This window comes from Glandiceps talaboti, chromosome 3, assembly GCF_964340395.1.
Source record: "Glandiceps talaboti chromosome 3, keGlaTala1.1, whole genome shotgun sequence".
Taxonomy (NCBI): Eukaryota; Metazoa; Hemichordata; class Enteropneusta; family Spengelidae; genus Glandiceps; species Glandiceps talaboti.
The window spans coordinates 23,796,326-23,816,002 of NC_135551.1; the positions used below are offsets into that span (position 1 = coordinate 23,796,326).

A 19,677-nucleotide genomic window follows, 5' to 3' on the forward strand; every position below is an offset into this window, starting at 1 on the left:
GATTGTCCATTTTATGTATAACTACACCCGTTTGGTCAAAAACATGTAGTTATTGTGAAAAATACATTTTGTACTGATGGTTGACAATTAGTATGTGAAAAGTACATACATGTATTATACCATGCATAGGCCAAAATATATGGAATTTTTACCCTGGTTGTTCTACATCACGACAACTCACATCTATACCATACCAATGTGTGTCTATGTCACTGGACAACTCACATCTATGTCATACCAATGTGTGTCTATGTCACTGGTTCTGATGTGTTCAAAATATGAGTCACGTCATTCCTTTCACCGATTTTGCTTTGATATTACTGGCACTATAATTAGGTTATTTGCCAATATTTTTCTTCTTTCAGCAGGATAATACTCATGACCTAAGGGGTTTTATCACTCCTCGTGTAGCAACTTGTAGTGCAAAAGCCCCCTTAGGTCACTCATATTTTCCTCGGCTGAGTGAAGAAAAATATTAGGGAATAAATACTCATCTAGTGACTCATAGTGCCAAAGCCCCCTTAAGTCACTCGTATTTTCCTTGGCTGAACGAAGAGAAATATTTTGGAATAACATCTAATTACCGATACAGAGCAATGATATCTATTTAAAACATAAAATGCATCTCTATACTGCTATACTATCTCCATAGTTTTCCCACGGTAATGACCTTCATGTTCTACTGAAATTTCTGTTCAAGCAATGCTCCGGGTCATTGAATTCAATGCCATAATTCTGTCATTGAAAGGTCATTGCAATGTCAGTCTGGATATAATTTACTCACTGCTAAAACACCTATCTTTGTATTGCATGGGGAATGCTGAGTGCTTTGAATTGAAATAAACACTTTAGTGTAGTAAAGTGTACTCTTAGGACCACTATCGCAATGAGTAAATCATAATGATTAGAAGTGAGACTACAAGATTACACATCTTAGTATATCAATACCAATGATTTTGGTTAAAAAGTTTATGTTCAAATAGCACATCAGTGTGCCCCTCTGAGCATATCTGATGTGCTATCGTTGCACAGTAATTTCTTGCGATGCACCAAAATTTGATGTTAACCTATACTTTACCATGCAGTGACTCACATGTGTACCTGGCTCTTATCATTTTTACCCACAACGAAAAATGTTCTCTTATAAAAGAGGGCACATTACACAGTGTATACCTAGTGACTTTTTCATTATAAGCGTTATATGCTAATTTTACTGTCTTCCATATTGGGGTCAAAGGTCAGCAGTAAATAGAAGATAACATACTCTGATAAAGTCAACTATATAAAGATTAATCAAACACATATGTTAAGTTTTACCATGAAGATATTTGAATGTATTCTAAATATCTTGCATTTAACCACATACAAACTGAAATGGTTTACTCTTAAAAAATGATATAAATTTAGAGAAGCAAGATTGTTTTTTTATCATATTCGTACACTACAATATGAGAAGAAAGACTATTCATGGCAATGGACAATTTATTAAAATCTACATCAATTATTATATACAAAAAACTATGCACAAAGATGGAAATCATAGTTTTATAATATAATATGTACATGTACTTATTACATATTCATTAAAATGAGTGCCAGCAGATAGTCTGGGATTAAATTCAATAACTTTCAGATTATGAACTACATATAGAAACTGCAAAATTTCAGCCAATACTAAGTACGTGTACATTTCATGGTGGACAACTTTTAAAAAAAATGGCAGGAAAATACAGGTAAATGTAGTTATAGCGTCATCTTTAAAGAACTCGATTAGTTGTTTCGTCAACTATTTTTACCCTCTTTAAAATAAAGTATTATCTTATATACCCCGCCCCCTCCCCCCCCCCCCACCCCATTCTAGCCATAGAATGGTTCCACTGCATATTTTTTATTTGTGACAGTATGGATGGGAACGGGGAATGTTATATTTTTAATTTGAAATAAAATGGCTTCTAAATAAAAAAAATTAAAAAAAATGAAAATGTGACAGTATAATGATATTTTTCCTGAAAAGTGCATGAAGTTTAAACCTAAGTAATTTTTTTTTTCAAATATTCCTTGGTATTTGGTCAAATACAATTGCATGTTATTGCAAATACATTTTCATGGATATCAACACAACACTAGACAGCGTAAAGTTATACTGCCCTCAATGGTTCAAACTTGAAATTGTTATAACATTGAGGCTACACGACTGAAAATGTGTGAGTGCATGTCTCACATATCACACTTCATCACTTTGTCCTAGGTCTGGAATTCTCCTACCAGTGATGCTCATTCTCGTATCTGGTGCAAACGTCAGTGGGATGTAACCAAAGTTGTCGGCTGACAAGACCAGCTTTGTAGTACCTAGAGAAATAGCCAAACAAACATAATTTTAGAACAGTAGAATAAAGTTAATTTGGAACAGTAAGTTATTGCATGATCAAGGTCCATAGTAGACAGATTGAAACATCGTGTTTGTTTCTATAATACCATTTGAAAATAACTACATTTTACTCTCCTATTGATACTTGAAAACATGAATAATGTATTCTCCATAAATATTTTTGTTAATAACTCTGATCTTACAACATTTACACAACTTCCAGGAGTGATTCGGAATGTCCTAAAGTTATACAATGAGCAAGCCAAGTTATACACATTCGGCTAGGAAATATGGAAATATGGTCATTCCAAGTCATGACAACCTGCATCTACATCATTCACTGGTTTTACAGTGCTCAAAATGGAAATCAAAATGTTCAAAACTGCCAATATTTTCCACATTTAAAGGTTTAATTTGCGAATCCTGGGTCAGCGCCTTGACACTTCCAACGATGTGTATCAAGCCAACATTTTCAAGAACAGAGTCCCTAAAACACAATTTATTTCAAAAATACAGTGACAGATTTCTTTTCTACATATTCATAAAATCGTAGTCCAACATCAGGAGATAAAACATCTGTAATACTCTCTGAAAGGGCAGTTTCTTATATTCTCTATGAGTTCTGTGAATGTATTACACTGTCAAAGTCATCTCGCATAGTAAGCGTCATCTTAATCTGACCACTTGTATGTATGTATGTATGTACGTACGTACGTACGTACGTATGTATGCATTTATGTGTGTATGAATGTATGTATGTATGTATGTATGTATGTATGTAGGAAACTATGAGTCAAAGATGAGTAGTGACAAAACTGTAACTCATAGTTTCCTCAGCTGAATGAAGAAAAGCAATAATTACTACTTATCAAAAAGCTTTCAAAATCACAAAAGTACACTGATAATTTGCAAAATTCTTGAGAGAACACCAAATAGTAGGATGTAACTTCTGAATGATGCAAACTCACCAACTGATAATTCGATGAAAGTCAACTGGAAAGCTTCTTTTAAAGTTTCTAGTTTTAGTAAACCATTAATCAAGACGAATGACTTCCTGATCAGCTTATCCCCTCTGAAGTGGATAAATTCGACTTTTTCTGAAAAATAAACAATCAAAATTTATGAGGGTTTAACATATATCTGTTTCCAATGAAGGGGCAGCATTATTGAGATGTGTGACAGATAAGGCTTATACACATAGCCTACATGTACCTGTAGACTTGAACGACTGTCGCTACTTAGTATTCCGTTATCCTAACTGACATTTTGAGGGTTTTTTTATTTTTGCTATCGTTCCAAGTCTATTCTGAAGCCAGTCTCAAATGGCATTCCTATGTATAGCATGTTTGGCCGAATACATAATTAGACATATTTTTAAATCGTGCAATTACCATACTCAGTCATTGCTACTGGAAACCATAATCTAACTCTATAGCTTTGAATACGCTACATTATCAAAGAAAAGGCAGAAAGGTGAGAGCTGGACTCTAGGTTAATGAATGACACAATCATTTCTATAATTTATCAAACTGAGTCGTGTTGAAATGAATTGAAACGCTGCATATTTCCATGACTACATTTTGTCTCATTGGTCTATATACAGTAAACATTGCTTTATGAGTAATGCAAATATTGTGTGTGTGAATTTTTAAAAGTTTCACAAAACCTGTTGACCTGAACATGAAATATTACCTGTAAGTAATTAGAACCCTTGGTCATGTAACAAGAACTATTTATTACAATATGAATTTTAGGTTTCAACAGGCAAACTCAACACACAACATGAAAATAGCAAGGCAATCACAGACTTACCAGCTTTATCCAGAGTAGGATATGTCCTGGTTCGTTTTATCAGCCCTGCATCTATTTCATCACATTGGTGTATTAATCCAGCAGATCCCCCTCTTGGTAAATGTATTTGTCCCTTGGGAAAGAGATCTCCTTGTCCAGGTGCATCAAGGATTAATGGTGTTTGAACTGAAGAGAAAGGAGTAACAAATACTATCAAATACCTGGAATCATATAAGAAGGTATGGCTATATATTATAGAAAATGACACATTCTTTATAGCCAGGTAATAAATTACCACATCACGTTGCTTAAAGTGACCATATGGAAATTTGGTATTTATTGATATCTGTAATGTTTCAACTTGAAAAAACAAACTGAAATGAGCCCAGAAATAGTTAAAAACTTTGTTATTTTGTTCCAAAAAATTCCAACCTATTCTGAGTTTAAATCAAGAAAAATAATCAGGAGTCACGGCACAAATGTGTGACATCATAGATCAAAATATTATCACAATTAACCCATTAATCCAATATGGCCACCCATTACTGCATTTTCAATATAGCTACCCATTATTGCTTTTTCAATATGGCTGTCGATTACGCATTTCCAATATGGCCATCAATCAATAATTGCATTAACTTTTTGGGAAAATAAAAAAGAATGTCAATTTCCTTGAAAACAAAACAGGACTCCAAATTTCTTTTATTATTTCAAAATGACCACAAGGAAGCTTCCATATGGGAAATTTTGGAGAGATAGTAGGCTGAGTGAAATTTGTCCCTTGGGCGTATTTACTTTAATATCCAATATATATATACATGTTCACAATATTTCATTTTCACAATATTTTATTAGCCGACTGAGCAATCTAAATTAAAAATCTTACTTCAAAAATTTACAAGAAACAATAAATTTTAAACACGCTATTTACCTATATCGAGAGGAATGCATCGTAATGATAAGTCATAGGCATCTGTTAGTCCTCTAGGTATAAATGCTGCACCACTGATAGTAGTCACTTTACCTACCATCAGTAACAGGTCCTTACCATCCATAGTACTACAGAAACCCTTGGGTCTCTTATCACCTCCAACGTCCTTCAACAAATAAGCAAAATTAAGTATTCGTCTTTCTGTTTTCTTTATATACATATTGTCTTTGTAAACACATATTTGTCAATATTTTATGATTTTTTTGTTCTTTCAAAGCATACGTGTATTCAAATTAATCAGCTTTGCCAAGAATCTACTAATTCATAAGACTGTTACAAGGAGTGGACTCCACTAGTTGCAAGACAACTAATTTTCACACCCCCCCCCCCCCCTTCCCTCAGTATAGTTTACTATGTTTCAATGTTATTATGTAAATTTATCTTAAATATATCTCTGGGAATAAAAAATTATATAAATATAGCTATGTATACATATAGAAAATCTATTACATGGGGTACAAGCTAGACTAGCTTTTCTATTTCTTTTATCCCTTTCGCCAGTTCTTATATATTGTTTTTTTTATTGCTCTTTTTCATCAACAAACATTGTTCAACTTGTTATATTACAAAACTGCTGACGATTTTTTATAGTTAGAGTTAATCTAGATAATGTGAAGTACTTTATAAGGTTCATTCTGATTGGTTAGAAAAGAAGCACATCTGTTGGCTGTATTACTAATGAGTGATAAACAGTATATGTATGTTATCCAATCAGTGGCAACCTTGTAATAGGCTTCACATCTACCCTAATTAATCTGGAAGACTTGACTATGACAGGTGCTAGGATTGGCTGAATGAACATTTGAGAGTATTACAGATTTTGTATCTCCTAATATTGGACTATATGGTATTATGAATATACAGGAAAGAAACCTGTCACTGTATTTTTGGAAGATGATCGAGTTTTGGGACTGTAGTCGTGAAAATGTTGCCTTGATACAGACGTTGAAAGTGTTGAGACACTGACCCAGGATTGAAAATTAGCCCTTTAATGGACGGTAATTAAAGTTCTACCACTGACATTGATAGTTATATACTTACAAAGTCTTCCTTCTTCTTTAGTCCTCTTTGTCCAATAGAAAATATCTGGATTTTACTTTGAGCTGTACTACTCAAAGCAACAGTTTTGGTGCAACTCTGAAATATAATGAGAATCTGAAATAATCATACCAATATAACTAGATGAAAAGGTCACTTCTTAGGTGGGTACACATATAGGGTTGATTCATTTAGAGTAATCTAGATTCCTTTCATGGAGAGTTTCAAGGAGGGTTTTTTGATGATATCATACTCTGTTTAAATAGGGAACTTGAAAACCCGCCATGTTGAATGTTGCATCATGGGAAATGTGATAATAAATACTAATCAAATAGCATTGTAAACAATAATGTGGGAGGTTTATTTTACCGGTAGCTCCAGATTAGGTATTACAATGACCACAGATAATCCCATAGTCCTTTGCATCTGAGCATGCTCAGTTTGGATTGCAAGTTCCCTATTGTACAACATTTTCACCGATCACATTAGCATCATCAAAGTACATGCAAGCCAGTCTGGCATCTCTAAACATCTGTGAATAAAGACCATTATACATACGCCAGCCAAGTTGTTGTCTTTTAACAGAAAATATGGATAATATACCCTGGTCATTCTACGTCACGACAATCTATGTCTATGTCACAAATTTTGCAGAGCTCAAAATAAGAGTCAAAATGTACCAAAGCATCATTATTTTCTTGAGACTTTCATAAATTATGCTTGAGGAGGTATAATTATATTTTACTTAATTCAGCTAAAAATACTGTACTCTTGACCTAAAGGTTTGTCACTACTTATCTAGCAACTCATAGTGACAAGGCCCCTTAGGTCACTCATGTTTTCCTTGGCTGAATGAAGGAAAGTATTGGAGAATAATATCTAATTATTTTCAGATTACTTTGTTGATTTGTGAAGTAAGAACCCTATTTCTCTAATACTAGAAGAACACCTGGTTATTTAAATGGATTCAATCTGACAGGGGATAGTTACAGGGGTTAGATTTTAGTTGATGCCATTTTGAAAACTATATCAAAAAGCTTTTTTACTTTGTTAGGGGGAAAAGCCTACCATGTGTTACCTGATAGCTCAAGAGGTCAGGTTCAAGTAGTCCACTGACACTGATGGAGTCGATGACTTCAATTTCACGATCTTCAATTTCACGATCTTTTATGGATATCATCAGCAACTTGGAAGAATCCTGATTACCATGCTGTAAAATGGGTATCAAAAGTCTTACATTACCTGCTTTGTACTGTTTGTGTATGTAAATACATCTTAAAGTGGACCAAGCCGAGTTTGTAAGCTTTTTACTCAAGTGAAAATACTTACAAATATAACCTCAATTAAACTATTTCAAAATGGTTTAAATGTTGATGTATGATTTCTACAACATTAAGATTGTCTTCTGACATTGTAACACAGTTGATTGCATAGTAGGGATTCCTTGAACATTTGTTATACGTGAAGCAAATTACGTCATTGTATCGTTTACAAATTATATCTTTATACCAGGTTTGATTTCAGTTAATTGCAAGTGATGGCCACTACGTGTGCTCCAGTAAGCAAAATACTGTGAGTACCTTATAAATATGCAGCATAAACTAGTCCTAGACACGTGTAAACTCAGCTTGTGCCCCTTCAAATAAACCCCTGCAAAAGTATTTCCACTTCATACATGTACTGCAGTGTTGCAGCCAGCCTTTTGAAAGAGTGGGACATAGTGCCCTGAGACTTTCATTTTTCTGGATCATCATAAATTTTTTGGGGACATTATAAAAAAAGCCCCAATGGCATTGTAGCACAACTGTACAGTTTTGTAAAAATATTTACCCACATTCTGATCCATGTGAGATATTTGCTTCAAATGATTATGCAGTTGCCTAACCAGCCCTGTTGTTATCTATGTAATATACGCAATCTTTTGGCTGTTGCTATACATGTAGGTGTGGTCATGTTGCTAAACATATTTGCACACAATTTTAGTGTGGGTCATCTATGACCCTTCACTTCAAAAATTGTGGGTCAGGTCAAAATAATGTGTGTCAAATGACCCAAAAAAAACCTCTGGCTGCAACACTGGTACTGTACACACAAAGGTATGACTAATGTAGCTACATTTTTGTATATAATATAAAACTGAAGTCATGTATGGAGTTTTATGGATACTGCAATGATGTCCCTGTTAATGTTTGTAAGTTAATAAAAACTAATACCAACTATAGAATATATATTTACATGAATCATATGCACTTCCATGTGCAAGGCCAGTGTCTCTGCTGAGGTTTGGGAAACCTGCTTAAGCAGGGTGGGGTTTGGGATCTGGTAAATTTTGTATGAATTTTGTTGAGGAACCATGGGAAACCAGACAGACATTATCATTTCCTACCCAGAACAAAAAACACTGAAGTTACTATAAATGAGTTTAAAGTAATGGAAAATTACACCACTTTGACTACAACTGCCCTTCGTCACCTTATTGAAACTTACTGGTCTTTTTCTTTTCAGCCGAAATAGTTCATTTCCCTTGTCTTCTCCTTTCTTGATGTGTATAATATCATTATCACTGACCATCTCCATGCCAACATCCTCTTCCATTGTTCTAGTGCTATCAAACTGAGCAATGTTAGGCTTTACATGCTTTGCAGGGGAGCTTGATTTTTTAGCAGCAAGCATTGCAGTCAAGTCAATTGGACCCTTTCCACTTACATCAATGTTTGCAGCTGCACCCACGGTTTCCATTCCATTAGAAGATTTGGATTGTTCCGCCTCCATGGAACTTCCAGTTTGTTCTCCTTCTGGGGACTTCATGGCAGTATCAAAATCTCCCAGAACTTCAAACATATCATCTGTTGTGTGCAGCACTTTGTCTAAAAGTGGTAAACTAGATGCTACTAAAATGCGCTGGAAGTCCATACCAGTCATAGCACTTATACCACCATTGATACTAAACAGAAAACAAACCATAATTTAAGTATTAATTAATTAATTAACTTTGTATGTACTTAATTAGCATGACTTGTGTTGCTCTGAGACAACCGTCTCTTGTAAGTGCCTTATTCAATGTCATTAGAAAGACAAAAGATTGTACAGTTTGGCCACGAGAGGTTCTCTATCAAAGCAGACTTTCTACCACAACTGTAAGTGACAACCATTTACAATATACAGTACAAAATGTAGCCTACTTTTAAAATCACTCTTTCACAATATTTCATGGCAAATGTCTATGGATTTCTCAAACTATATAAATAGCTAAACATTTATGCTTTTTCCATTTCACAGGTTGTGTTCGAGAAACCCATAAAGTTCTTTTCTATCATGCCAATTCTGGCGATTACTTCTGCTGGTGGAGGGAGGTGGTGGGTGTACCCATCATGGTCAGCCTTAGTAGAAATATGCCATCAATGCAAAAGATTAAGGTCTTTTTTTATCAATTCAGTGAATTCACTTCTTCTGCTGGGGGGAGGGGGGGGAGACGACCAGTGGTTAGCCCTATTAGAAATAAGCCATTAATACAAGTGATAACTAAAGTAGTTCTTTTCTAGCAATACTGTACCATCTGTGATCAGCTTTAGTAGAAGTAAGCCATCACTCAATACAACAAACCCAAAAACATATTTTAGATCTCTTTTGACCAAAAGTCAAAACACCATTTTAAACCATCCATTTTTCAGTAGGCCATGTTTTGAATAGCTACCTTGGGATCTGCCATGCATAGTTCTCAAATTCTTCCAAAGATGTTTGCATATTTTTCAGTTCAATTATCTGCATCAAAGACAGAAAGGTCGGAACAGAATTAATGGAATCAATAGTAACAATATTAAACTTGAAATAACTTACAAATAATATTTTCTGCCTAAAGCTAACTAAAATGATTAAAGAGTTGACATTAAAATTTAGAAGACACGCAGTTAATTATGTAATTTTAAAATGTATGACTAAAAACCATTACGTTAATCTAGCATAACGTGAATATTGACATATGACGTATTCTGATGCTTAAAGTGGCCATATGAATGACAAGTGGGTATTTAGTTTGGATTTTAAATTTATTAAACAACTCTACAATGCTTTCCTACTTGAAAATGCAATGTGAAACAGTAACGACCAAGTCTGTGTTTGTAACTCAATAAATTTAAGAAAGTTAAAAAGTGTATACTGTAAATAGTTTGTTATTGTACATACAATAACAAAACATTTTCACATTTTCTTAATGTTTTGCACCTTATTGAGTTACAAACAAGGGATTTAGTATATGTTGTTTCACAGTGATTTTCCAAGGATGATAACATAGTAAAGTAGTTTTAAAAATCCAACAGATACCCATTTGTTATTCATAGTGCCACTTTTAAGCACAATGGATAACATAACATGGATTTTAATTACATACTAAAATATGTCAACAAACCATTTTTTATACTATGCCTGAATACCACAAACATGTATAAGTTCTGCTAAATCCAAGTGGCCTTTACAGTGTACTTTTAAAGTGGCCGTATGGATGAGGATTCAGTATTTATTTTGGATTTTTAATTTATGGATGAGGATTCAGTATTTATTTTGGATTTTTAATTTATAAAAACAATTTATCATGGCTTTCTACTTGACAAATCATATGCCAAATACTTGTTTGTTAGTCAATACATTGCAAAAGCACAGTAAGTGTGTAAAGTGTTTTGTCAGAGTACGTACGATAACAAACTTTTGACATATTTTTCTAAAACTTTTTTAAATGTATTTAGTTACAAACACACTGAGACTTGGTCTATGTTGTTTCACGTTGATTTTTAAAGTAGGAAGCCATGATAAAATTGTATAATAAATTCAAAATTTAAAATAAATACCAAATCCTCATCCATATGGCCACTTTAAAAGATGAACGAGATTTTCATTCTCCTATTTATCTTATATAGTAAGTAAACACACAGACAAATGACTCCTTCAGTGAAAAATAACTGTATAATCAATTTTATACTTCCATGCTTAAACACAAAGAGTACAAAACAAACCTGAAGTGTGGCACCTTCTGATAAAATCAAAGTTCTACAGTTCTGTAACCACATCCCACCAGTGATTTCATTTCCCTTGTAAACTGTTAACATCTCTGGTTTGTTGATTCTGACGATGTCGACCGATGACTTTGATATGACACAAAGAATAGGGAGGGAGGGATGCCATAATAATCCTAGAAGTGTAGATAGGAAAATATAAATGGTTTGAATACATGTATGTATGTATGTATGTATGTATGTATGTATGTATGTATGTATGTATGTATGTATGTATCTATGCATGCATGTATGTATACATGTATTGGGTATTTCCCAATAATTTAAATTTCTTACAATACTTTCTCATCTTTATTTATGACCATCTGACATACATGGCTGCTATGGTAACCTTTGTAGTAGGACACAGATGGCAATTCTGTGAAAGGTCACATATGCATTCACTTATTTCCGGAAGGCAACAAACACCACCATTGCCTACAGAAAGGAAATCAGCTCTGCATGCTTTTGATCATTTACTTTCTATACTATAGGAACATTTTTTCATTTCAAAACAACTGTTTACTGAATGCTTCAAATCTATAAACTTGTGATGTCATATACAGTTTTCCATGTTATTCTTTTATTGTCACTATTGAATAATTAAAATTTGGAGTTTAACACATGCTAATTTCTATCATTAAAATACAGATATCACAAATTTGGATCAGGATGTCAAAAATGTAGAATTCTGTATACAAACCTTGAGCCACGGCAGTTTTCTCGATTTCTTGTACCACCTTTAGTTCAACATCAGGAACACTATCATGGAGAACAAACAGACTAATAATTAATTGAATCTATTAAGTTTTTCAATCCCATTTAAATATCACCCATAACAATTTTTAGTGTAAAAACTCATCTACTTTTAATTGAATATGGGTTACAGAATTTTCTTGGCTAAAACCCCCACTGTATGTTTGGTCTGAAAGTCTGAAAACATGTATGTCAAATGTCAAAGTAAATCAAAATAAAGTAATCCTTGCATTTTGAACTCTGGCAATCAATTGCAAGGTCTTGATTTAATATTATAGTTGCAAACTTGACCCTATGGTCCATGACATGTAATATGATATTAATGACATACATATATTATGGCGGAGTGGTGAGCTCATACACCTCAAATCACTGCAGATTGGTTTCAAAAACCTGCTCATACTGGCTGGGTTTGATTAAAAAGTAACCAGATATGTATGTCAGAAGGGGGCGTTGCTCAGTTTGACCCATAACCAAACAATGCAGGTTTTCCTAAGCACTGTAGTTTCCTCATACAGATACACATTTGCTTTCAAGCTAGTGCTGTAGGTAATAATAATAATAATAATAATAATAATAATAATAATCTTTATTTATACTGGATAGTTCGTTAAGTATATAAACACTTGTCTACCAAGAAGTCCAGTGAGGGCCATCCCTCGTAGGTTCAGTATTTATGCATGAGGAAACCGGAGTACTAGGGGAAAAACCTGCATTGTCCAGTAGAGTCAAACTGAATGACGCTCTTCTTACTTACAGTGTGGTAAATTTAATCGAACCCTGAATGGGGTTCAAACCCCGACCGCAGTGTTAAATGCAAAGTGGTTTAACCACTCGGCCACCGACAACCCTAGGTTAGGTCCTCATAGGTATAGGAATGAGGTGACACTCTGGATTTGTACCAATTTGTACCAATAGCCTTTGTTCAAATTACATGTACATGTATGTCCCAGTTAACAAGCTAATAATATAGGCAAGAGTAATTAAAGAGTCTAATGTATGGTATTTTCTAAAAACTTGCACTAGCTTTAAAATTGAGGTGTTATTTTTTCATCTGACAACAAAAAATATTCACTGAAAATTGTTACTAATAACAAATTAGACATTTTATATGATAGTTAGAGGTCTATCTTATCTGTATGAAGTACATTAATAAGTTAAACTCATTGGGGTGCTGAATATTGGATGTAGACCTAAAAATCAATTTGATTGGCTATACAATACACCATACTATGTGCACAGCCCCACCAATTTGTTACTCATAGGTGATTCAATACTGTAAAGTGTGTACGATATTTTGATTAAATTAATATCATAACTAGGCAAAGCCCATAAGCTCGTGCAGGGTAGATTCATTTGTGACCGGCTGCCTGGGCCAGGGTTCGTACACTTGATTTGGGTCATTTTCCAGGGGTGTTGACCATCAAAATTTATTTTATTGAATGACATCTAATTCTCTGACATAGACGAGAAGTAAAGAAAGTCAACACTCTATGCAGTTGTTGGTTTCAAAAACCATCATAGCCATTAGATTAATATTGTTCATTTTCAATCAGCCAACTAACCATAGACCCTTCATGCGCATGCGTAGTCACTGCGCACCGCAATGCATCCCTGGGAGAACCACCTAATTTTTTCGCATAGTATATACGGCGCGCATGCGTACTAGTCATTGAGCCGCTACACGGCAGCTTTGCTGCCACTGTGCGAGCTATTATATCTTACAAAATATATTCCAAATAAATGTTCCAGTTGCAGCTGGTTCAGCCTTAAATGAGTGTATTTGTATTTGGTTCTCACCATCCTGCTACACTCCAAATTTTGATCTTGTCGTCAAACTGCACAGCTAAATAACACAGATAGTTCTCTGAGTCAGCACTCCAAGCTGCTCCAACAATGCCACTATAATGTTAACACAAATATAAAGTTAAATTTCTATTTTTAAAAAAAGGAGGAGAAATAAAGCTGTAAAAACATTAAAGTGGAACACCACTCTGAGATATAAAATGATCTTCACAAACTTTGGGCTCTCTAGAGGCATTTCATCAAATTCATGATTTCAGATCACATATTACATTTTGCTCTATTGCCAAGAAATACCAAATTGAAACTGTTCTTCATATCTATTGTTCTTTAAATTGTAAACTGCTGCCTCATGGATATGACTACTTTTAAGATGAACAATGCATATGCCTGACTATTTGAAGGAAATTAAGCACCTTCGAATCATGAATATCAACGTTCATCTCACCAATAATTTATGTCTGCTAAGACCTAGTCGGCAAGTCTACCACCGAACGAACAAGAGATGTTAAAAAAAGAGTTTCAATTTGGTGTTTCCTGGCATTCAGGTGAAATTTACGTGATGCAAAATCATGCAATGATTCTCCAGATCTTAAAGTTTATGAAAATTCCTTTTATTTCCTGATGTAGCATCCCCATTTGAACATAGAAATACAAATTCTTTCATCTAAGTTGTGAATTCTATTGATAGTACAAGTACATGTATGATGTACCAGCAATTCTGTCAAGCAACTTGCTGCAAGTCTTGTAATTGCTATCACAAGGGATTTTCCATCTAATTCTCAAGGTTAGATGAAAGTATTAAAACTACTTTGTCATGTGTAAGAATAGAATGCATTCACAATAAGCTGATGGATGGGAAATACCCTTAGCTATTCAATGTCCTATTATATGATCACGCCTGACTCAATTGATAAGGGGGTTACCCACAACTGACAAACACCTTTTGTATACAATATTTTCAAGGCCACACAGTGTATAGCAAAGTTAGCTAGGGTATGCAAAGGGCATCATAATGAGACATATATACAAAGCTAGCATTAATTTTAGTTTTGAGGTATTTTTTTACCTTTTGTAATTATTCAGGGGGTTTAAACACATATCTAAAACGACAATTCCAGCTGTACAAACTCAAATAGACAGAGTGGTGCAGATCAGCAGTGTGAAGTTGGGCAAATTTATCTGCTAAATTATGCCTCATTCGCCAAAAATTCAGACATTTGCTAACTTGAACATTAATTATAATAATAATGTTGGTTTCTTATATAGCGCTTTCCCACACCGTGCTCAAAGCGCTTTACAATTATGACCCCCTTCTGACTCAAAAAATGTTCAAAGTATCACAATCCTGTCATAAAATGGTAAAAATTAGTGATGCAATGCAAATTTTTAAACATATAAAATGGTATAATGGTAAGATCGGGCTGAAAATGTGAGCAAGATCTCAGTCATACCCATATACTACCCATTTCAAAATGTTAGTGCTGAAATGTGATGATGTAGTCAGTTTAGGGAGTTCCTCTATACATCAAAGGCCAACAATACATATTACATCATCCTATATTTACTATTAACTAGAGGGTTACCCTAGGGAAAGTAACTTCCACAAATGCAACTCAAGACCTGATATGTACACATACAGAAGATGATATTTAGATTTTTTATTCTGTATACTTATACTTACACAAGAGTTACACAGCTATAAATGTATATTTGTCTGAAATATATCATAACATTATGTAAAGTGCCTCTTGTTATGCTAAGAATGTAATGATAGAGTACAGTGAAATTACTACAGCATGTGTTGCTAAGTTACACTGTTTTCTTTAACGCTGATGTCTCAGGAAAACATGGAGTAGAAAAGAATGTGCTAACGTCTCATTTATAGTTCTGAGGTTATTTCCAGAATAGTCACAGTCTTGTAGGTGTATCGCTACAGGTATGCAATGTCACCCTTGAAAGAAATGACATCACTTGGCATCTGGGAAGTCCCCTTTGAAGTGTGGTAGTTGAATATTTAGGGTACCCTCTAGTGAAAACTGTAATATAGTATAATATACCATCTTTTATGTATTGTTTTATGATGTTTTCTGAATAGTCAATGTGTTGTAGGTGTATCGCTACAGGTATGCAATGTCACCCTTGAAAGAAATGACATCATTGGGCATCTGGGAAGTCCCCTTTGAATTGTGGTAGTTGAATATTTAGGGTACCCTCTAGTGAAAACTGTACTATAGTATAGTATGCCATCTTTTATGTATTGTTTTATGATATTTCCAGATTAGTCAATGTCTTGTAGTGCAGAGCTACAGGTATGCAATGTCACCCTTGAAAGAAATGACATCATTGGACATCTGGGAAGTTCCCTCTGAAGTGTGGTATTTGAATTGTCAGGGTACCCTATAGTGAAAACTGTACTATAGTATAACATACCATGTATTGTTGACTAGGGGATTTCCCTGGAGGGAAAGTACCTTTATTAAATTATGTTGGGTGAGGGGTCCCATGGACTGTACATGTATAGCCACCTGTCAAGTTTTTTACGGAAAAGACTAGACATTTGATAACACAATTGCATTACACTGTACAGTAAGAGAAGAAACACAAGTAAACAATTACATATAAATTAGAAAAGATAGAAGCAAAGTCTGCTATCTGTTTGCAAAAAAATCATGCATGAAATAAATCAACAATATCATTGATAAGGTGAAGAAAACAATAATTATGTGTTTCTGATAACATGGTCTCAAAAAGTAGGGTAGGTAAGTCGAGATTATATTTATTTTGTTTTATCTTTTTAATTGTTTTTATTTTGAAAATATTGCTTCGACCCATATCGAAACCAAATGAATTGTTGGTCAGAATACCACTGGTCAGAAAACCCCTTCTAAGATAGTTTGATAAAATTTGTACAGGCTTCAATGGGGAAAGAAAACACAATTGCATGAAGGGGTTAAGAAGACAAGAAATTTATCTTTTTTAGGGTTGGCAATTAAACAAGGGTTGGTTGGTTATCCGAAACACAAATTTTTTCATATTTTGCCTTAGTACTAAAATATTAACCAATAAACACAACATAATTTTAATAAGCTGAGTGCTTTCGACTGCAACTAGTCAGTCTTGTTCACTTCGTGTTAGATTGCACTGTTTATGATCACGCTGACCATCACGAAATGAGGTGATCACGGAGAATGCTCCCATAGATCTTATCATTGATATTTTATTGATACACCAGTACTGATGCCATCATTACAAAATATGACATTCTCATACAGTTCTTACCCGTCAAATTCACCCAATGTCACAGAGTCTTCATAGGATAGATTACTATCAAAACAAGTAAATGGTTTCAAGTGTACAGCACTGCCATCAGTCCATACCAAACCATACACTGGATGTACAGCTGTAGTGTAAGTACATTACAATGTCACAATGTATTTTGAAAATATCCATCTGAATCATAATATTCTCTAGTCCTGCTGACTGCAGACAAGAGTAAGTTGAGAATCGATTCTGACATTGTCCCTTTGGAAATGGGGAAAGTGTTAGAATCAAATCCCAACTTACTCTGCTTTCAGCAGGACTATTAATATACATACTGATACTGATGCACCTAGTTACCTTACTGAAATGTTCAATCTTTCCAACCAAATTCATCTTCATAACGCAAGACAAAAATCCATCCCTACAGTTAAAACTGAATATGGGGAAACTGGCATTTCACTATAGCGGTGCTGTTCTATGGAACAATTTACCCCCATTCATAAGATCAGCTCTGAACTTATCAATATTTAAAAGATATCTTAAGAATGTAGTCTGGTAATGTGGGTGGATATCTTTTAAAGTAAACCTGTGCGTCTGTTTATCCAATTTTTTTTCTTTTCTTTTTCCTGTGTACGTAATCTTTCAACAGGTTCCATTGCCAGAACAGTGCTAATGCACTGAAATGGAGTCTGTATATGAAAGATTAATAAATAAATAAATAAATAAATAAATAAATAAATAAATAAATAAATAAATAAATAAATATCAATAAAAGTTGTGGTTTTTTAAACACCAGGGGTATACAATAAAGTCATCGATGTATCAGGGGAGATATTGAGATATCCGTCCCTGATAAAATGTGGCATCAAAGCAAGTGTCATGATTAAAACTTGTATGCTTAGATACTAGTATGAGCACACAAAAAATCCCGGGACGGTCATATATAGTACTAAACGAGTGAGCGAGGGTGTGTGAGATGATCCTTGTCATGCTTGCAGACGGAACACTAGTCCTGCTTGCATACGGAGTAAGTCGTCTGGTTCCTTCCTTCTCTGTTGAGGGTCGTGTTAGTAATAGAGACCCGTACACCGTCTGTAAGCAGGACTAACGGAACTCGAATCTAACAATGTCACTTGCCATTGGAAGGATTGGGACCATGGATGACCCGAACACCATAAGTACAGTGTCTTACATTTTATCGGGCGATAAATGTAGTGCAGGCAACCTCTTTTACGTCGTGTACTCCTATATATACTCTACATTTAGAGGTGTGTATACGGCCAAAATGTCAAAATAGTGTAACTTACGAAAAAATCTTACCTTGACGAAGAGTGTTTAATTTCGTTCTTCGAAGACTTCCACGACCTAGCTCCATCGTTGTCGATCGCAAAATGTAAAATGCACTACACGGCAGAAACGATATGGGTCTCTGTTTTGTATACGTGTAGTGGGTATTTCCCGCCACGTTACGTCAAACAAGCAAGAGTTCATGAAGTTCACGTCTTTCTCATGCTCGTTGAATGGAAGCTGCCATCTTGATTTCAAGTCAGGCGTTGATTGGCTCATCGACAAGGACAGCGCCCTCATTACAACAGTAATAGACCACTTTGTTTTTACCACTTGGGTCGCTATCAATCGTAATAACTGAATAAAGACACCTGGAATTCTTCATTCCTTTCCTTATTCATTCATCCCATAATATATTTCATTCCTATCATTTTATAATTACATTTACCTTCCAAACACAAAAGGCAGACTGCAATTCAATATTCCGAAACTCTAAAGTGGAAACGGACGATAATAGTAATGTAATAAACAACCCATCATTGTACTCAAATACTCGGTTTAAAAAAAGCTAACTATCTACAATGGGATATTTATATCAGTGACATTAGTAAAAGAGCAAGTTGTCGACTATTCATGTTAAGTACTCTGAAGAGGGTTGGTTTGAAAACTAAAGACCTTGTTACAATTTATATTCAGCTACATTAGACCTCTTTTAGAATATGTAGATTCAGCTTGGCATGCTGGACTTACTTTACAACAGCACAATTTACTTGAATGTATACAGAAAAGAGAATGCAGAATAATCTTGGCCAACGACTATATTTCGCATACCAACAAGCTCTACAGTCATGCAATATCGTAGAGCTTAAACAAAGGTGTGATATCATGTGTTTGAAATTTGCTAAATCCTTAGATAAGTCTAAAGACTTTCACAACTGGCTTCCAAATCAAAGAGGAGAGAAAAATGGTCGGAATTTGCGTAATTCACATATGTTGTCAGTTCCAAGGGTGCACACTCAAAGGTATGCTAAAAATGCAATCCCATACATGATTAAATTATGGAATGAGGATCAGAGCAATGTATAAATTAGATTTAATTGCTTTTATTAAATTTACCGCCAAATCCTTTTGTAAAGTATTTTAAAATGCCTTGTGTGTTACACTAGTCATTTTATAGTATACTTTTTGATGTCGCCAATTGTAAGTTTGATCAATTTTATGTATAAATTCTATTTCCTATTTTAAAATAATCTGCAATTGTAATATTGTCACAATTCAGCCAGTAGGCTGCTATGTACAATATAAATAAACCATAAATAATAATAATAATAATA

The 19,677-nt window shown here is 34.4% G+C and overlaps 1 protein-coding gene across 1 annotated transcript; it reads right to left on the reverse strand.

The window, feature by feature from the left end:
- Positions 1–1,953: 1,953 nt before the first annotated feature.
- On the reverse strand, positions 1,954–18,541 carry LOC144433245 (WD repeat and coiled-coil-containing protein-like). The gene is made up of 13 exons (XM_078121553.1): positions 18,377–18,541; positions 17,075–17,195; positions 13,790–13,891; positions 11,937–11,995; positions 11,195–11,370; positions 9,883–9,950; positions 8,895–9,132; positions 7,267–7,398; positions 6,192–6,287; positions 5,091–5,256; positions 4,181–4,345; positions 3,337–3,465; positions 1,954–2,349 (listed from the first exon to the last, which is right to left on the reverse strand). Exons 1-13 carry the CDS (start codon positions 18,429–18,431, stop codon positions 2,225–2,227), a joined length of 1,632 nt encoding a protein of 543 aa, XP_077977679.1. The 5' UTR covers positions 18,432–18,541; the 3' UTR covers positions 1,954–2,224.
- Positions 18,542–19,677: the final 1,136 nt, after the last annotated feature.